The sequence below is a fragment of the Aulonocara sp. 'chitande type north' Nkhata Bay genome, linkage group LG19 (genome assembly GCF_057382095.1).
Source record: "Aulonocara sp. 'chitande type north' Nkhata Bay isolate Kocher_YH1m ecotype deep benthic linkage group LG19, A_spYH_male_GT1.1, whole genome shotgun sequence".
Taxonomy (NCBI): domain Eukaryota; kingdom Metazoa; phylum Chordata; class Actinopteri; order Cichliformes; family Cichlidae; genus Aulonocara; species Aulonocara sp. 'chitande type north' Nkhata Bay.
Genome location: NC_141362.1, coordinates 10,524,056 through 10,541,713, shown reverse-complemented (window position 1 = coordinate 10,541,713; position 17,658 = coordinate 10,524,056). Strand labels below are relative to the sequence as shown.

General features: G+C 50.5%; 1 protein-coding gene across 3 annotated transcripts; it reads right to left on the bottom strand.

Moving 5' to 3' along the window:
• Nucleotides 1-362: 362 nt before the first annotated feature.
• gpr68 (G protein-coupled receptor 68) lies at nt 363-17,286 on the bottom strand. Of its 3 annotated transcripts, none has more exons than XM_086275200.1 (7): nt 17,190-17,286; nt 5,150-5,374; nt 4,894-5,043; nt 3,642-3,775; nt 3,321-3,543; nt 2,687-2,867; nt 363-2,605 (listed from the first exon to the last, which is right to left on the bottom strand). In XM_086275200.1, the coding sequence occupies exons 2-7, from the start codon at nt 5,249-5,251 to the stop codon at nt 2,178-2,180; spliced, it is 1,218 nt and encodes a 405-aa protein (XP_086131326.1). In that variant the 5' UTR covers nt 5,252-5,374; nt 17,190-17,286; the 3' UTR covers nt 363-2,177. The 3 variants fall into 3 exon arrangements, with proteins under 3 accessions (XP_086131326.1, XP_086131325.1, XP_086131327.1); XM_086275199.1 differs by lacking the exon at nt 17,190-17,286 and adding an exon at nt 7,519-11,942; XM_086275201.1 differs by lacking the exon at nt 17,190-17,286 and adding an exon at nt 8,762-11,942.
• Nucleotides 17,287-17,658: the final 372 nt, after the last annotated feature.

Genomic DNA, 17,658 nt, shown 5'->3' with positions numbered 1-17,658 from the left:
CCATTTACCATTTACCATCCATAAGTGACTGAGACAGGACTCTCTTCCAGACTGTGTGTCTAACATGAGTACATTTCAAATTCCTTTAATGTTAAATATGTTCAGATTGTTTATTCTTATTTATTCACTTGATGTACAGAATTCACCTGCTCGCTGCATAAATGCTACTACTGCACATTCACCTAATGTATATATTATATATAATGTTCTATCCCCCCCCCCCCTTTTTTTTTTTTTGCAAACATAACTGACATATCTACATGTGTGTGTGTGGGGGGGTGGGGGGGTTGGTTTTAGGAGGGTGATTGGCGTCATGATAACTGATGTGAAAGGCAAAAGACTCAAACTGAGAAAACGGGGGATTCTGTTTGTGATTGGTTATTTATTGTGAGGTGAAACATTTCACTGAGATGTGTTCATATATTAAACAGTGTAACAAGTTAATGTTTACATCGTTTCCATATCTGCTCAGAGTCAGGAAGCTGCATCACTCACCACAGGCCTGAAAACACACACACACACAGACACACACACACACACACGCACACACACAGACACACACACACGCACACACACAGACACACACACAGACACACACACACGCACACACACAGACACACACACACGCACACACACAGACACACACACACGCACACACACAGACACACGCACACACACAGACACACACCGTTTCTGTTTAGTGCTCAGTTTAAAGCTTTATAAAAATATTCTGTCACTTTCATGTTACGTGCAGGTTACAGCACACAGATCTATAGACACACAGAGTCAACACACAGATTCTTACTATGTACGTATTCAGACTTGGAGGCATTTCCATGCATGCAGAGAGCAACATCCAGACCCCAGAGTGAGTCTCTTTCCTCAGCGTTAAAGTGCTGAAATGGGCTCAAAGGGAGGCTATGAAGACATGCTGTGACCGGTGTGTGTGCGTCTGTGTGTGTGTAAACTAACAGTTTTCTTTTTAAAAGTAAAATGAAGAGAACACTGTGAGTCGTGTTTTTCACAGATGGGAGGCGGTCTGACTGCCGCACGTCGGCCAAACGCTTCCAGAATAAAAGTTACCTGACTGAAATTTGGCTAATCGCCCGCTCACGGTCACCTTCTCGTGGACCTCGTCCCAAATCCCGCCCCCTGACCTTTCATTGTCAATAAGGTGGGTGCAGCCATGTTGGTCCTACATGTTTCTAATACTGACCCGTGATCAGTGCAATGCGATGTCATAGTTTGGTCGGCAGACTGTGTCAGGTCGTGCAGCACGTGGATCGACATGCAAACAGCTGTTGTTTCAGAGAAGCACCGCGGACAGGCGCTGCATCATCTGAAGCTCCTCATGCTAACATAAACCCTGCTGCCTTTAAACATGAAGGAATCTGTGAGGTTCACATTATCAATAACTGAAGTCTACTGATGCCAACGATGAGGTTTGTTATCAGCTCTGCTTCAAGTAGAGACAGATTTGTCCTGAATCTGAATCCTCTGCACTTTATCTGACAGCGAGGAACATCGGTGTGACTCAGCGTCATAATAAACTACGTTTTATTAGGATAACAAGAACTCGAGAAACACTTTCTAACAGGTCACCAAAGGTTAGGGGTCACAAAGTCTCAACTTGTTTTAAAGAATTTGCTTCGATAAGTCAAAATCGTCCTGGAGCCAATCGATGGGTCAAATCTGATCACTGATCAATAACCGTTTCTAATGTTCTGTCGGGTCTTCCTGCGTCCCTTCATGTTACGTGTGGTTCTTTAAATCAAAGTGCAGGAAGTCCTGTTGTTTGTTCCGGCGCTGCGGTGAAAGCGTTCGGTTTATTTCTTCCACGTCTGCTTCCTGTTTGACAGGAACCTCATCGCTGCCACACGGAGCCTTTCAGGCGAGTTATTAGACGCGAATGTGTGTCTAACATGATGAAGTCTTATTAGACGTGATGCCGGGACACTCTGCAGTATTTCAGAACTCCTCGTGTGCGTTTTGTCAGCCATGTTGCGCCGTGTCAGACGCCACAGAGGGGTAACGGGGGCTTTCAGTCTGCAGACCTCAGATCCACCCTGACCTCCCTCAGGCTGGGCTGTTGCATCAGCACAGACACGCCCCCACGGAGTACAGCCCGCCCTCATCGTGCAGGCGGGTCATTGGTACCCAGAGGCGTGCTGATCATTTCATTTCTGCCCACGTCCCTCCGTCCTGTCGGGGTTTTGTTTCTGCTTCTCTGTCACACACATTTCCAAGGTGTTATTCTCTGTGACTCGTGCTTTGACGCTTTCTTCGTGCATCCGTGTGATTAAACTCGTGTTTCTGCAGGCGGCGTCCATTTGGCCGTTGTTCAGCGTATTGCTGTGCGTGAGCAGCGTCACGTTCGGCTGGCCATTGTTCTCGTCCGTGGCAACCTCGTGGGAGTCGTTAGCCGGACTGGCGGGACTGGCATTGCCACGGCGACGGCAGCAGCAGAGTATCCTGGCGACAGGTCTGAAGACAACTCTGTAGAGGCCGCGGCGGGCGCTTTCGCTGACGAAACAGTAGAGGACTGGGTCGGCCACGCAGTTCAGGGTGGTCAGCAGCAGGGACAGGTGGTAGTAGTTAAATATGGCTGAAAAACAAGAACCGTGTCACCACAGTATTACGGCACCATCTTTATTTATCGGACGGCTTCCTGCGAGTGAAACGGTACCTTCGATGAAGCTGCATTCCTCCTCCAGCAGCGTGCGCACCAGCAGGAAGACGTGGTAGGGCGAGAAGCAGATGAGGAAGATGAGGATGGTGCTGCTGACTAACTGCCTGATCCTCATCTTCTGATCCGGCTGCGTTCCCGCGCTCCGGCCCACCGCTCGCAGGACCCACAGGTAGCTAATCTAACCGAGACAAAACAAGGCGCCGGGGTTACAGGAGAATCAGGTACTCGTCTACATTTACTGTGTTTGACTCCAGTTTTCAGGGATTTATACTTTAAACCAGCGCCGTGGATAGATTCATCAGAAAAACATGAACAACATTTATTCTCAACAGTGAAGCGAAGAGTTAAAAAACCGTGACATCGAGAAAAGGAAGCGTTTGAATAACCAAATAAGGTCATCGTATATGGTGAGCAGCTGAAAATGTTGAACAACAAATTAACTACAAATATGAAATAACTGAGAACATCGTGAAGATGTGGGATTAACCCAGAGCGGCGGACTCATGGCTGTGGCACCGAGCCAGGAGACGCGTGGCTTCCTGACCATAACCAGCTCTCGTTCTCTACACTTCTTTAAGACCAACGCAGAAATCCTGAAACATACAAAGAACGTGTAAAGCCGTTACCGTACCAACAGAATGGCCAGCGGGAACATGAAGCCGATGCTGATGCGGTAGTAGTTGATTGGACGTTCCCACGACTTCATGGGGTAGTGCTCGAAGCACAGCGAGTGGTTACTGGGATCTTTGCTGAGCTCCTTATGGTGAAAGAAAAACACGCCCACCGCGATCTCCTTCAGCCAGATGATGGCGCTGATGACGGACGCTGCTTTCATGGAGCGCAGAGCCGTGAACCTGCGGGCAGAACGCGTCGTGGTGATTTTACTTCTTCATAAACCCAAAGACGTCCTGATCTCAGCCACGAAGGACGAAACGACGGGAGACCGTCTTACCTCAAAGGATGGACCACAGCCAGATAGCGATCCAGACTGATGCAGCACAGAAAGCCGATACTGATGTAGATGTTCTCGTAGAGCAGGAAACCACACATCTGACACAGCCATTCTCGGTGACGCCAATCATCGTCCTGAAACAGCAACAGCAGACTGAAGGTGGATCAAATAGGACAGGCAGGTGGAGGAACTCCACCCGCGCACGCTGTCAGGGCAGGAGACTGCTAATAATGGCCCAGTTCACCTCCACCTAACACCAACTTAATCCAAGCAGAGCTTTAACACGGCCACAGGTCACATGACTCTGTTAGCGGGACGACGTTAGAGAGATCTGTTAGCACAGTGACATCACAGCAGCCATGTTTTTGGTCACATGATGTCATGGCTGTAGCTCAGGTGGCAGAGCAGGTCAGCCACTAATCAGAAGGTCGGTGGTTCGATCCCAGGCTGCATCCTGGCTGCATGCCAAATGTCCTTGGGCAAGATACTAACCCCGTGTTTGCCTACTGGTGGTGGTCAGAGGGCCCGGTGGCGCCTGTGTCCGGCAGCCTCGCCTCTGTCAGTGCGCCCCAGGGCAGCTGTGGCTACAATGTAGCTTGCCATCGCCAGTGTGTGAATGTGTGTGTGAATGGGTGAATGACTGAATGTAGTGTAAAGCGCTTTGGGGTCCTATGGACTAGAAAAGCGCTATACAAATGCAGGCCATTTACCATTTTACCATTTACCATTAAAAGGGACCAAAAGGCTCCAACAGCACAAACACGGTCCGGTTCAGGTGAAGCTAGCAGGCAGCTAGCAGCTACAGCCACCTGTGTCAGCATCCACCTGTCACTCAGAGAGGCCACGCCCCTAAAATGCAAACTTTAAGCCTTAATGTGAGTGACAAACACATCCTCCCTCGTACAGCTGTTATAAAGGAGGAAATGATCTACAGAGACCAAACAGTTTGTGCATCAGGATGTAAACATGTTTATTTCTGCAGGAACGTTTAACTGTGGGAGTCTGTGGGACTGACTCACTGCTGGAGCCCCCGGTGGATCCTAGAGGAACTGCAGCTTGTGGCACTTTTAATGGCACTGAACCTGAAGTCGAGCTCCAACCACAGCCTTCCACTGTGGTGGGCGGACGACACCACGGTGCTGTGCTAACTGTCTGTGATGACACCGACACTTTGACTGAAACCAGAGCGCCTCAGACGCACCGTGAAGAACCGCCGAGGGAAGAGCAAGCGGAGAGGACGTCTCTATGTTACCTGAAAGAAGTACTGGAGCCAGAAAGGCAGAGACGCCAGGTATAGTAGGTCAGACACAGTGAGGTTCATCAGGTAAACGCCCAGCTCGTTCCTCTGCTTCAGCTGAAGGGCAGCATGGTATAGCGAGTACACGTTGGCAGGAACACCAACCTACAAACACAAGATCATTCACCATCCAGCACATGGAGATCCTGGAGCACCGTTTATCAGCACTCGGGAAATACTTCCGAAAAGCTAAGATACTTCCATCACTCACCATGAGCACCAGGATATAGACGCAGGAGAACACGTGCTGGTGGATCCCATGGTTGATGCTGCAGTTGCTCATGTCTTCTTCAGACTTGTTGATCACCATCATACTGCCGCTCACACTGTTTCACCCTGACTCGTTCATCTGTCCAGAGCACGCGTGCTGCTCGGCGCTCTGTGCGGTGGATTAACCCGCTCTTGTCTCATCGGGCCTCTGACTGGACGGTTTGCTCTGTGGAAGAGGAGACAGTGTAGCTTAGTCCAGATTAGACACACCCCCCTGCAGGTGAGCAGAGAGAGGTTAAAGAAGTAAATATGATCTCGTTTCTGTCTTTAAATTGAATGTGTGATGTTAATCCCACAGACATTTTCTCAGGTCATCCACACGCACGCTAACCCTCTGAGGTGCAGCCCTCAGGCTGAAATAGATTGTGATGTGCGGTTGGAACGCGCAGACTTCCTGTCCAAACCTGACAGCTAGCTTGGTTACAGGCTGAGCTCAGGTTTGAAATCCAGCAGGTGGAGACACTGAGCAGCTCTACAGTCCTCAGTTTGCACCCAGAGCGCCGCACTGATGCGCTCCTGTAGGGTACCTGGAAATGTGCAACATGTAGCCAATAATTTAAAACGCCAGCCCGTGCTGACCCACGAGACTTTCTGAAGCATTTCTGTGAGCGCACTCAGTGCTGCTCCTCTGACATGAGTCGTGAGAGCATCCGACGACGAGCACGTTGCTCTGGGAACTTCCTGTTTGTATCTTTTGCTGTTTTCCCTTATCTAATGCTGAAATGATGAGTAATCTGTGCACAGATATGAAGACATGGTTCTGCGTCACATCATCTCAAACCAACATTTTCTCATTTTTAAAGTTGCATCCTCTGTTTTTCTGCAGCTGTTTGAAATGAATATGTGAGAAACTTGAAGCCCAGCGTCTGAAACGTTCCCTTCCTCGGCCTGAATCAGCATCTGTAATTTGGGACAGAGACGTTAAAACTGTCCTCCAGCAGCGACTTCCTGTTGTGGTGTGGCACGTCGCACAGTAAAAACAGCCTGTTTCTCTGCGGTTAGCGCTGACATCTCACAGTGACGTGGTTCCTAGTTTGAATCCCCCGGCCTCTCTCTCTGTGTCTGCGTGGGTTCTCAGACTTAATCCCACTCATGACATGAGGTTGGCAGGGGACTGCCTGCAGGTGTGGGCTGGTGTTAAATCTAAAAACACACTGATGCTGTTTCACATGTATTATTATTATTTAAAGCTTGTGTGGTGCTGGAAAAACGTTTCTCAGCATGTTGTCTCTGTCCTGGGTTCGTACACAGAAGCTAACGTGAACACAGGCCTCAGCTTCATTGGAACGACCGCAGTCAGAAAATCGTAACAAGGATTTTTGACTGTCTTAAAGAAAGAGACGAGTTCACTGAGACAAACACCTGAACTGCTCGGTCGTCCTCTCAGATCTCTGCACGTCCTCACACCACAGATTTAAAATCCTTTTACAAAGCAGCGATGAGATGAAATCTGTGCCCCCACAGCTCAGACAACACACAGCGACCCAGCTTTCAGTTTTTAGGCTCCTCACCTGTGGAGCAAACGTCCTGAACACCTGAGATCAGCCCAAACTGCCCAAAATCCTTTGTGCTTCACATCGTGACACCTGTGAGATGTGTCGCTGTGTCTGCTGTGCTGCTGGCTGGAGTCTGAAACATCAGCAGAGACATCAGCCCCGAGTCACCGCTGACAAACGACCGCCAACAGAGCCGCGCAGCATCACAACAACCACGATATGCTTTATTCTTACAGACGACGAACCCCAGGATCTGCTGCTCGCTGCAGTGGACTCGCTCCGAATCAACCTTCATGTGTTCACACTGACAAACTTCATCTGCCTGAACATGTCTGCTGGTTTTACACACACACACACACACACACACACACACACACACACACACACACACACACACACACACACACACACACACTCTCTCTCTCTCTCTCTCTCTCTCCCTCACACACACACACACTCCTCTTGCCTATGGTACGACAACTTTTCTCTGTGCATCTGGTACACTGCGCAGGAGCACTTTGCCCCACACACACACACACACACACACACACACAGACACACACACGGAGCAGGAGCCACTCGTTGTGACACGCGGCAGAAAAATAACTGCATTGAGAAACTACTTCCTCTGGTCAGTTTCTTTGGCTGCTGTCTGCAATGATAACACGGGTACTCTTACACTGACTCTACTATAACAAAGCTTTTACAAACGCTGATCACAGCCTCACAGTAACCTGCAGACATCCACACACCCACGGCTGGTGTCTTTCGTCACACTAAAAGCGCACCACCACCCCTCTGTCGTCGGTCTCACCCTCGGCAGCCGTGCTACATCCTCTCCATCCTGCAGTCTCAGTAATAACCGCGGCACCGGGTGCTCAGATATTTGTGAGCGTGCGTATCAGCCGGCAGGAGGAAGTGGACTCGAAGGGAGACTCCTCCCATCCTCAGACATAAACAGAGGGGGTGAGAAGAGGCTGCAGTCAAAGACAGGTCCCCTTTATTAACACGCAGTAAAGCCAGTCAAACACAAATATGATCGCTGACTCCAGAGGCCCAGGATGTGATGGCGATGGCTGCAGCGTTTCAGGCCATCCGGGTGCTGAGGCCCCTTAAAGTCTCCTCTCTCACCTCGTCAGGCACGTCCTGAAACCTCCGCCCGACCCCCACCTCTCAAATCTGAATTTCTCCATATCGGGAAACATGAGCAACACCGGGTTTCCCCTGCACGCCGCAGGGCTTTGTGCCAAACATCAACTTTTCTTCTGTAACTGTGATGGGACAGCGTTTCCATGTTTCATATCCACCCACGACGCAGATGTGTCAAAATACTAAGAAACCAACGGCCCACGTGTTAATGCAGATGTGGGACTTTTCTGTCCAAACGAGTTCAATAAAAAGCTCAGCGACACTGACTCAAGAGCTCCTCATTAAAGGCTCATCGTCTACTGAAACACCTGTTTAAACACTGATAGATCTACTGACTGAGCACGCCGCGGTCACGGCGAGGTCACGCCGCAGTCACGCCGAAGCATATTTTTATTCCAGAACCCGTTAAACTGAGTGTCCAGTGAGGTTACTGCCAGACTCTGAGAAAAGAAGAAAGAAACGAGCTTCATTGGTCACGTACACAATCATACAGAGCACAACATGCAGTGAAATGTGTCGTGTCCGAGCTGCAGACAGGCCGCAGATGTAGCCGCGCCATGTCAGGGCTTGGTGGGCCTAGCCAGGACCCTTACTGGATACTGGGAGGGAATCAAACTTGCGACTTCCACTCCAAAGCTGTGTGGTCTTACCACTACGCTAAGAAGGGCGACGTGTTTCGATACGTTTCTGCGAATGTTTGATGAAATCTGATTGGTGAGCTAATCCAGGCGCTCCGTGTGGCCGCTCATACTTCCTCAGTTCTCAGGCTCTGTCACTGTGTGAAATCTCTAATGGTTGAGAAACGCACGTCAGTCCTGCTTCATGCTATGATGACATGAACGGCACACAGATGAAAGTAAACCTGTGAAGTTCTCCCTGGTTAACGTGTTGCAGTTCGAGTGACGTACTCTTTGGAAAACAGAGCTCAGGTTGATTTGAACCCAGAACAGAAGCTGGTTCAGAAAAAGAGGAAAAAGGTGTTTGTGCGAGCAGAGGCGAGACAGCGTTTCCAGGGTGGTAGAAATGCTCCACTGCCTTCAGGACTGAGAACAGATGCAGCTTCCTGTCGTGAAGCCCGGATTCAGATGGAATCAACACAAACTTCCTGTTCAACAAACGTCTTGTCTGCACTGGACTCGCTGTGGTTCTGCCTCGGCCCGTCCTTTGCGAGCCGCTCTTTAAACTACAGAAACCAGCAAAGAGTCCTGACTTCTTCGTCTCTGATGTTCTAGATGGAAAGTTGCTTCATTGTCCTGGTGGATTCGACTGCTGTTCTTCAGCCAGCATAATCCTGCTCTCAGCAGCGCTCCGCTTTATGCCAGTTTGTTTGTCAGAGTCGTGACAGAGTTGGTCACCTCAGTCAGCGACCGTCACTCAAGTCGGTCTGCCTTCAGCTTTTGTTGCTCGTCGAGTTCCTCTGCTTATTGTTGTTTTTAGGAGTACAGATATTCCAGTCCTCCAGTGTGGGTGACTTTGACACAGCTCACTGTGTTGTGTCTAGCGGAGGTTTTACGTACAGACCCTCCAAACCTGCAGAGATGGGCTGCTGTGCCCCAATGCACCGCAGTGACAGCAAACCTCAGTCAAGCACAGCATCAGTGAAAACAAAGGGTCAGTGTGACTCAGTCCTTTCAAATAATGCCATGAAACACGTGTGCACATCCGCCTATGTGTGCAGGAGCTGTAGGCGTGCAGCTTGTTGTCAGCCTCCATGTCTCAGGTTTATCCCTCCATATGAAGTGGTGTTTTTATGTCTCGTGTGCAGCAGAGGCCGGGTTTCCTCGCCGAGCTGAAGGTCACATCGTGTGAAGGAAGACTTGTTTTTGTGCTGGTCGGAGCGAGCGTCTAAATGGAGCGATGGTGACAGTCAGCGTAACCTCTAACTATATCTGTTAGCTTTGGCATGGCGGCGTCTTTGCAGCGACTCCTTAATAACACGCTGCGAAGCGTTTAGAGCCGCAGCAGGCCGCACTCTGAAACCACGGCTATCATCTCGCTACATCCGTCCTCTCCGGTTTAAATCAGTCAGATTAGGGAACAGCCGGATGTGCACAACATTCCCGGAGAGTCGAGCCGAGCCGAGCTTTGAGACACACGCAGCTATCCTGCATGCTCCATCCGAAGACTGAGAAGGCCGTCTGATATGCGAGCGGCACCTGCACGGGTCACCTTTTTCCTCTCAGCTCACAGACAGCTGACGGTTTCCCGCCACACACACTGCTCTGATTGGTCACCAACTCAAATTCAAACCCTCGCCAGCAGGCTCAGCGTGTCAGAGACGAACCATTTGACCAGAGAGCTTCACCGAGCACCGACTCGGGGTTAAAACTGCAGGAACACATCCACACCGAGATCACCATGGTAACAGATGACTCTGTGATCAGTCACCTGATGGTGGTAACCATGGCGGCAGCAGGAAGTGGTAAATTAGACCCCGCGAGCGTCCTGTCAGTGTTTGCTTCATCCACAGAGTGCTGTGCCACAGAGCTCATCCTCGTCATCGTCGGCTCTGATTGGCTGAGACGGGTTTGTAAAATAAGCACGTTAACGATGCATAATAAACAGGACGGCTAATAACTGTGACATAAACACATTTCCTCCAAATCGCAGGATGTTTGTGTTTGCTTTAGCCCATCGTGAGAAGTTCTGTCAGCGCACAGCGGCGTGTGAGCTCACATCGATGCGCCTGCAGTGCTGCTCGCTTCACGGGGCAGATTCATGTGAAGCTGCTGTGACACGACTGCTCGCCACGAAGCACAGCTGTTCCCATGCCGGACGTCGGTCTGCACATGAACTAAAAAATGAGGTTAAATGGTTAAAGTGGACTCTGAGCTAGTTTAAAGAGTTAATCCCGAGTTAAACACATTAAAGTCTCACAGAAATCCAGAAGACGGTGAAGTCAGACTCATCAGGCGTAAAATCATCCCGGTTAATCTTACTCAGAAACCACAGACTGTATACAGAAGAGGGAGGATGTGGAGCTTCAGTATCAGAGATGTTTAAAGCTTTTTACTCACACTCTGAGCTCATTGTTATAAACATGTTTGATATTATTAAGCTGTGATGTAACATCAGCAGGGGGCAGGAAGTATCCAGTCAAAACCTTCTCATTGTGTTTCCTGTGGATGAACGTATGAGCTGTACCTGTACGTCCAGAGTTTCACAATAAAAGACCGTTTGCACTGACACTTAAAACCTCCGTCCCAGTGTCAGCCACGCCCAGTCACTGGAACCAGGTAGAACCACAGGGAGCATGTGCAGCTGATCAGGAGATTTGAACCACGAACCTTGATGTGAGGTGACAGTGCTGAGTTAGCGTGTCAGGACGATGCTCCTCCCTCTCTGATGCGTTCACCTGGCGGTCACGACTGCTTGCGTTTTCTTCCAAATTCAGAATGTTGTACAGTCTGAAAACATTGCGTGCAGTCAAACCGTGACTGCTGTCGCAGCACAGTCTGTGTTCATCATTAAAAGTTAACGATTTCAAGCGCGTGCGGCGTCACTGTGGTCCCGTCTCTCTGCCGTATCTCACGGCGAGCTCAGGACTTTGGGTCAGAGAGACAAAAAAAAGTCCAGAGACTGCAAAATGTGGCCAGATGCAGTCGGACGTCGTGATATTTTTGGCTGTTTCTGACATACTATTTGGGACATACTAAATCTTTTTCTGGGTTAGTGGAATGCAGCCTTCGCGAGGAAACACAAACTCAGCTGGTTGCGGCTCAAAAACCCTGCTGTGCTTCAGTGCGTCGACAGATACAACAGCCTCAGGTACAGTAACCCCACTGGCTTCACACTGGGAACAAATCTCATTTTTCTCCACGAGTCACCAGGGTTGTGTAAGCCACCAAAGCTGAAACACTTCAAAATAAAAGGTTTGAAATTTCAAAATAAAAGTTTTTTTGTTCAGCTGCGGTGGAAATGAGTTTCCTCCGGAGGGTGGCTGGCCTCTCTCTTAGAGATAGGGTGAGTAGTTCAGCCATCTGGGAGGGGCTCAGAGTAGAGCTGCTGCTCCTCCACATCGAAAGGAGCCAGCTGAGGTGGTTTGGGCAGCTGACAAGGATGCCTCCTTGGCGTGTTCCTGGGTGAGGTGTTCCGCCTTGGTGTTCCCCCGGATAAGCTGGAGGAGGTGGCTGGGGAGAGGGAGGTCTGGGCTTCTCTGCTTAGGCTGCTGCCCCCGCGACCCGGCCTCGGATAAAGCAGAAGAAGATGGATGGATATTGGTTTTTTTGTTCCAAGTTTTCATGAAGCTCAGAGGAGGAGCAGCCCCACATGAGCTGAAGGCTCAGCCACACATCCTGTTAGAAACACTCAGAACTCATTCTAGTAAAACTGCTTCAGTCCACCCACAGCTGCAAGCTGCTTTGCAACCCACCTGCTCCTCTCCTGCTGTTTCTGAATCAGACGGTTCAGACTCGAATCACAAAACTCACAGAACCAAACCTAATAAGGATGACCGCCGTGATCCTGCCTGAGTTTGAATATAACAGCAGCATCATTAATCATAAACTGATCACTGATTAAACCATTACCTGTTTCATTAACGATCAAAAGGAATTCATTCTGTGATGTTATTTCCTGTTTTATTTTGGTGATTGGACTTCCTCGCACTTCTTGTCTTTATCAGCTTTCCTCCTCTGTTATTGGCTGCCCCTCGCTGATATTTTTCCTCCTCTCCTCCTCAGTCCACTATGAAGCGGGGGCTGGGCTGCCACCCTCTGACCAATCACAAACATGGATAAATGTCCCGACAGCAGAGTTTATAAAGGACAGAGTGCGACTGTGCAGATGTTAAACCCAGACTGGACGTGCGACAGCAGAGGGAGTGTGTGTGTTAGCCGCGCTGAGTGAAAATCACATGAAGTTCCTGTTACGGCAGCAGGAAGGAGAATCTGATGGAGCAGGTGAGGGCGACACCATCAGTTACCATGGTGATACACCTTCGTGGTACAGGAAACTCAGAGTTAACCCTCACGTTACCCAGCTCGTAGTGCAGACTCTGAGACGGTTACCGTGATAACAGACTGTGTGACTCCCACCCATTCTGACCCTCAGCTTCACTTCCTCACTCACACAGGAAACCTTCTGATAAACACGGCGGCTGTGAACGAATCAGCGCGAGGATGGAGACAGCGATCGATGTGGACTCTGCGGTCTCCATGGAGACGCTTTAAGTATTAATGCTGATCAGGACCAGCAATCAATTTGTCCCACTGATGGATAAATGTCTGCCATAGCTGCAGCTGCTGGGTCTGAGTGACATCACAGGTCAGAGCAGCTGTGATCTGATTGGTCCAGATTTGTATCTTCAGCTGCTTCGACCCGTCAGGTTAAAGCTGAACATTTAAACATCACAAATGACGAGTGTTCATTTCCCCACGCTCATGCTCGAGTCCCCGATGCGCTCGGAGCTTCTCAGAGCTCGCTCTGCTGCCCGGAGCAGGCCTCGGGCTCGTTCATTCTCCTCTCTCTGCAAACACAACAGCAGTTACGTAAAAGCAGCCTCTGAGGCCGCCGTCCAAGGAAGCACTGCGAGCAGCGTGAACGAGCACCATGAGAAGTTCGAACACAGCCGCACCAGCTGACTCTGCTCATTCCTTAAAAAACGTTTCCAGGACTAAAAATTCCACACGGTATTAGTGGAAAACAAACACACATCATGATTCATAACCAAACAAAAGCACTTAATAAGCTGCAGCAGATATGAAATCTATGGCCTCCTCCCTCCGGGGAAATCAGCTCCATCCAGCGGGAAATAAATCAGCTGTTTTGATTTGCTGTCCTCTCGGCAGATCGGCGTGCACGTACGAGCATCCCTACGTGCGCTCTGGTCTCCATCGGTAGGCTTGTTTCAGAATCAGCTGATTCATCACTCGTTCATCACAGAGCTGTCGGCAAAGTAATCAGATTCCTTCATCCTTCACGTGAACTCAAAGCTAAGTCAGGCGCCTGAAGCGTTCGCCCTGCAGAGCATCTGAGGGGAAGGATTTGACGCGTGCTGTGATGTCACTGCTGTCGATGAGTGCTTCCACTCGAGTGTCCGTGGGGCGCAGACGCCGTCGGTCTGAATCTCATCAGCGCTGCTCGCAGCCGACAGCTCGGCACGCCGCAATGCTGTCTGGTACTTGGTGTGGAAGGAGCCAGCAGACCAATGTGATGCCACAGTGACACATCGACCCACAGGACCACTTAAGTCCTCCGTGGAACATCTTTATCCCAGATCCTAGATCAAATTGGGATGTGAGGAATGTGGAGGTCAGGTGAAACACGGCGTTCAGTCTGAGTTATGAGTTTAAACTTTGATCTAGATAAAAGCTTTTCCTTTGTGTCAACTGAAGCTCACCATTTAGTTCACTTTGAGCCAAGATGATCGACAGACGGTCTTTGGTTGACATGCTGAACCTGGAAGCAGCAGAAGCAGATGTCATGGAAACCAGTGGAGCGATCATTAACCCCTTGGAGGTGGCAGCTGGCCGTTGCCAGTGCGCGGCGTCCTGAGACGCTGCTGCTGTGATTTGTTCCACCTAGGCTCCTCCCCCAGTCTCCAGCAGACTGAGCCATTTTTAGACCTGTTTCCTGTCTTTGTGCCACGACGCAGGTGTGCAGGTGTGTCCTGCCTCCCCCCCACCATGACCTGGGATAAGCAGTTAGAGAGCTGATGGCGCTCGCTGTGTGGCACCGGCCATGAACAGCGCAGTTCGCTAACGCTTTAACCCTGAGGTCTGATCCGGTGATGCCGGACAGGAAGGGTGGCGTGGCAGAGGCGGCGCTGCCGGACTTTTTCTTACTGCTCGAGCATTCTTAGAGATAAACAGGAGAGGGTGGGGGCGTCTGTATTTATCAGCAGCTGATTGGCTGCTGCAGCTCGTCATGACAACGTGTCTCTGAGCAGTTTGCACCTCGCAGAGTTCAACCCCGGTTCCTGTTCACGCTGTACACGAATGGGACGTGTTTGAGGAACAGGCGGCAACAGGAATACAGGAATCTGATTGGAGGTGAAGAACTTCACAGTGAAGATGAGGAGGTGATTTCCTCAGGTCAGAGGTCATTCTTCAGACTGTCAGCATTCATGTGGAGGTCGCTGAGGAGCAGCAGGCCTCAGACAGCCTGGACTCCCTCTACAGGAAGAGGCGGAGCTCTTCTTTAAGTCAGACTGAGCTCAGGGTCAAATGTTTCTGCAGGTGTAGGCGAGCGGTGGTCAGCATTTCTGCCTCACAGGGAGAAGGTCCTGGGTTTGAATCTAGCAGCTGGCCGTGTTAGCTGCTGATGGGTGGAGCAGATTTTTCCAGGAGACGGAGATCATCTGTGTTCACGAAAGGACTGCAGGTGGAGCTTCTCAGATTACAGGACGTGTTAGTTTGCAGCAGCTGCAGCTGAAGTCTGCAGGGCCGTCCCCACCTCCACCTCCGTCGGGCAGCTCTTAGTGTCGGTGGATGCCCGTGTTATGAATAACGCACACGCGAGCGGTGTGAATGTGCTAATGTGCAGTTTATGTAATGTCAACAAAAGCACCGACATCAGCACCACGATAAAACACAGGCCACGCCCCCAAGAACACAATGCAGATACATAATGTAGGCAGAGGTTATCTGTGCGCCCAGCGCAGTGTCAGCCTCTCACATGTTTGTGCTGTCCCTGCTGGACACCAGAGGAACTGCAGCTCCTGACTGCCCTCGCGTGTAATTTGGCGTGTGACGCATGGCTGCTTCAGCCTGCCAGAAAGTTCCAGTGGGATTCTTCCCAGAGACACGACCAGCACGTGGGCGGCTCGCTGCCTCAGGGCACGGACACAGTCGGAGCCAGAAAGAAACCCAGATAAATCCAGTGTGGACGAAGCTGGACAGCAGTGTTAGTCCCAGCGTCCGTCTCCGTCCTCACCGCCGAGCACCTCCCTGAGACTCCCCTGCTCTGAACCGCTCCCCGCTATTCGTATGATGGTATCTCAGCTGTGTCCGTCAGCCACAGGTGTGGCATCAGCCGTGGGCTATCAGGGTCAGTCGATCTGTCCCACCTGTGTGACTCCCACAGAGACTGACTGAGGGGCTTTCAATGCTTTGACTCATTGATGTACGATTAGTTTAAGGAGCTCTGAAAGTTTCCATGAAGACGTTTCAGTTCTAACAGACCGGAGTGTCCCCAAGAGGGCTGTGGACCCACTATTGATCCTCTACCTATCACACGAGCCAAGGTGTGAAGATGGGTGTGGGTCACAATCAGGTGAACCCACTGTGAGATGTTGCTCCACCGTATCATGTGACTTACTGAGATGTGAGTGGGTGTAATCCAGCTCTGAGATCCTTCCCAGACGCCTTAACGGGCTCTCACAACTCTCCACGATGACCTGGATGGCCGAGAACCTTCACAGACCTTCGGTTAGCTAAACTGATCAGAGTGGGGTGGGCCCACTCAGAGCCAAGTGTCATGTCCACACCGCCTGCCTGTAATTGAATCCACAGCGAGCAGGTTCCCACTGTGAGCTCGAAGCTTTCAGGCCCCGGGGGTCTGCAACAAATACATTATTAATGTGCATCATGGCCTCACGTCCTGCACGCTGCTTTAATAACGCTCCACACCTGAGCTCAGCCTCTGCAGCTGAACGCTCTTCAGGCCTGCTGCTGCCCCCGCGGGACCCCGACGCCCCCCGAATACTAACTCAGCCTCTGATCGAGCAGCTGAAAGGACACAGGCTCTGAGTGGGAGAGAGAAGCCGCCCTGCGTGCCAGATTTCCTGCGAGCCTACCCGAAACCACCACAGACTGAACCCATGCATCATTTACCGCACATCCTGACTACAGCCGGGAAGCTCCCAGGATAACCCGGCACCACCAACATCGGGACTCCTGATTCAGACCCCAGCAGGACTATATGTGAACTGTAAACTAATCCTGCTGTGGGCACCTGCCTGCTGCGTCACTCACACCTGAGAGTCAGCTGTGCTGAGCGGTGGAGGTGGCGATCCTCCAACACCTCACTGCTCATTAGGAACGACAGCGGTGCCTTCAGGTGTTGTGGGACATCACAGTGACGTGACTGAGACCCAGGTATTCCCTCCACAGGTGATGTGACGTAGTCTGTGCCTTTATGGCGCTCCAGCTGGAAACGACCCGCGTGCTCACCGCTGTTAATCATCCTGCACGCACGTGCTCTCTGAATATTACATGAACGAGCTCCACGCTCCATCCAGCAGGAAGAATAACACACACCAAAACCAATTAATAACTGATCAATAATTAATAACTCACAGCTTCAGACCAGCCAGAGAAATGATCTGCATCCAACAGCACGAGCCCGCTCACACACAAACACACTTTCAGGGTTTCAGTAAGGACACGGTCTTACCGGCTCTGCAGCTCCGCTCTGAATGTCTCTGCAAGCGCTGCTGCTCTGCCTCCTGCCTGCCCACACACACAATCTCACTCTGACACACACACACACACACACACACACACACACACACGGTCTTTATGATATCTGAGTGGGAACATATGAAAGTGTCCACACAGTCCACAGCTCTGCTGCACACAGTCGGCATCAGCAGACCTCAGGGGAGTCGGCCCCTCCTGGCGGAGATTCATGAAATGAAATTAATTGATAAATAAATAAAGTGCTGGGAAGTGGGGCTTGGGGGGGGGGGGGGGGGGCTATAGAATAACACATTTTCAGAGGGAAGAAAGAAAAGGAACAATTCTTAAGAAAAAAAACAATAGAATAAAATAGAAATGTTTACATTTTATCGTGTTAGCTGAGTTTATTCTGTTTTGGAGTTCAGACCAAGGAAACATGAACAAAGGCAAATCCAATGAAGACA

Bases quoted from the DNA above. Each gene is read 5' to 3' on its own strand.
- gpr68 (XM_086275200.1), bottom strand. From the start codon at position 5,251: ATGATGGTGATCAACAAGTCTGAAGAAGACATGAGCAACTGCAGCATC. The intron at 3,776-4,893 runs GTAACATAGAGA...TTGCTGTTTCAG, and splicing joins GGCTCCAGTACTTCTTTCAG to GACGATGATTGGCGTCACCG. The intron at 3,544-3,641 runs GTAAGACGGTCT...TTCTGCCCGCAG, and splicing joins GCTGTGGTCCATCCTTTGAG to GTTCACGGCTCTGCGCTCCA.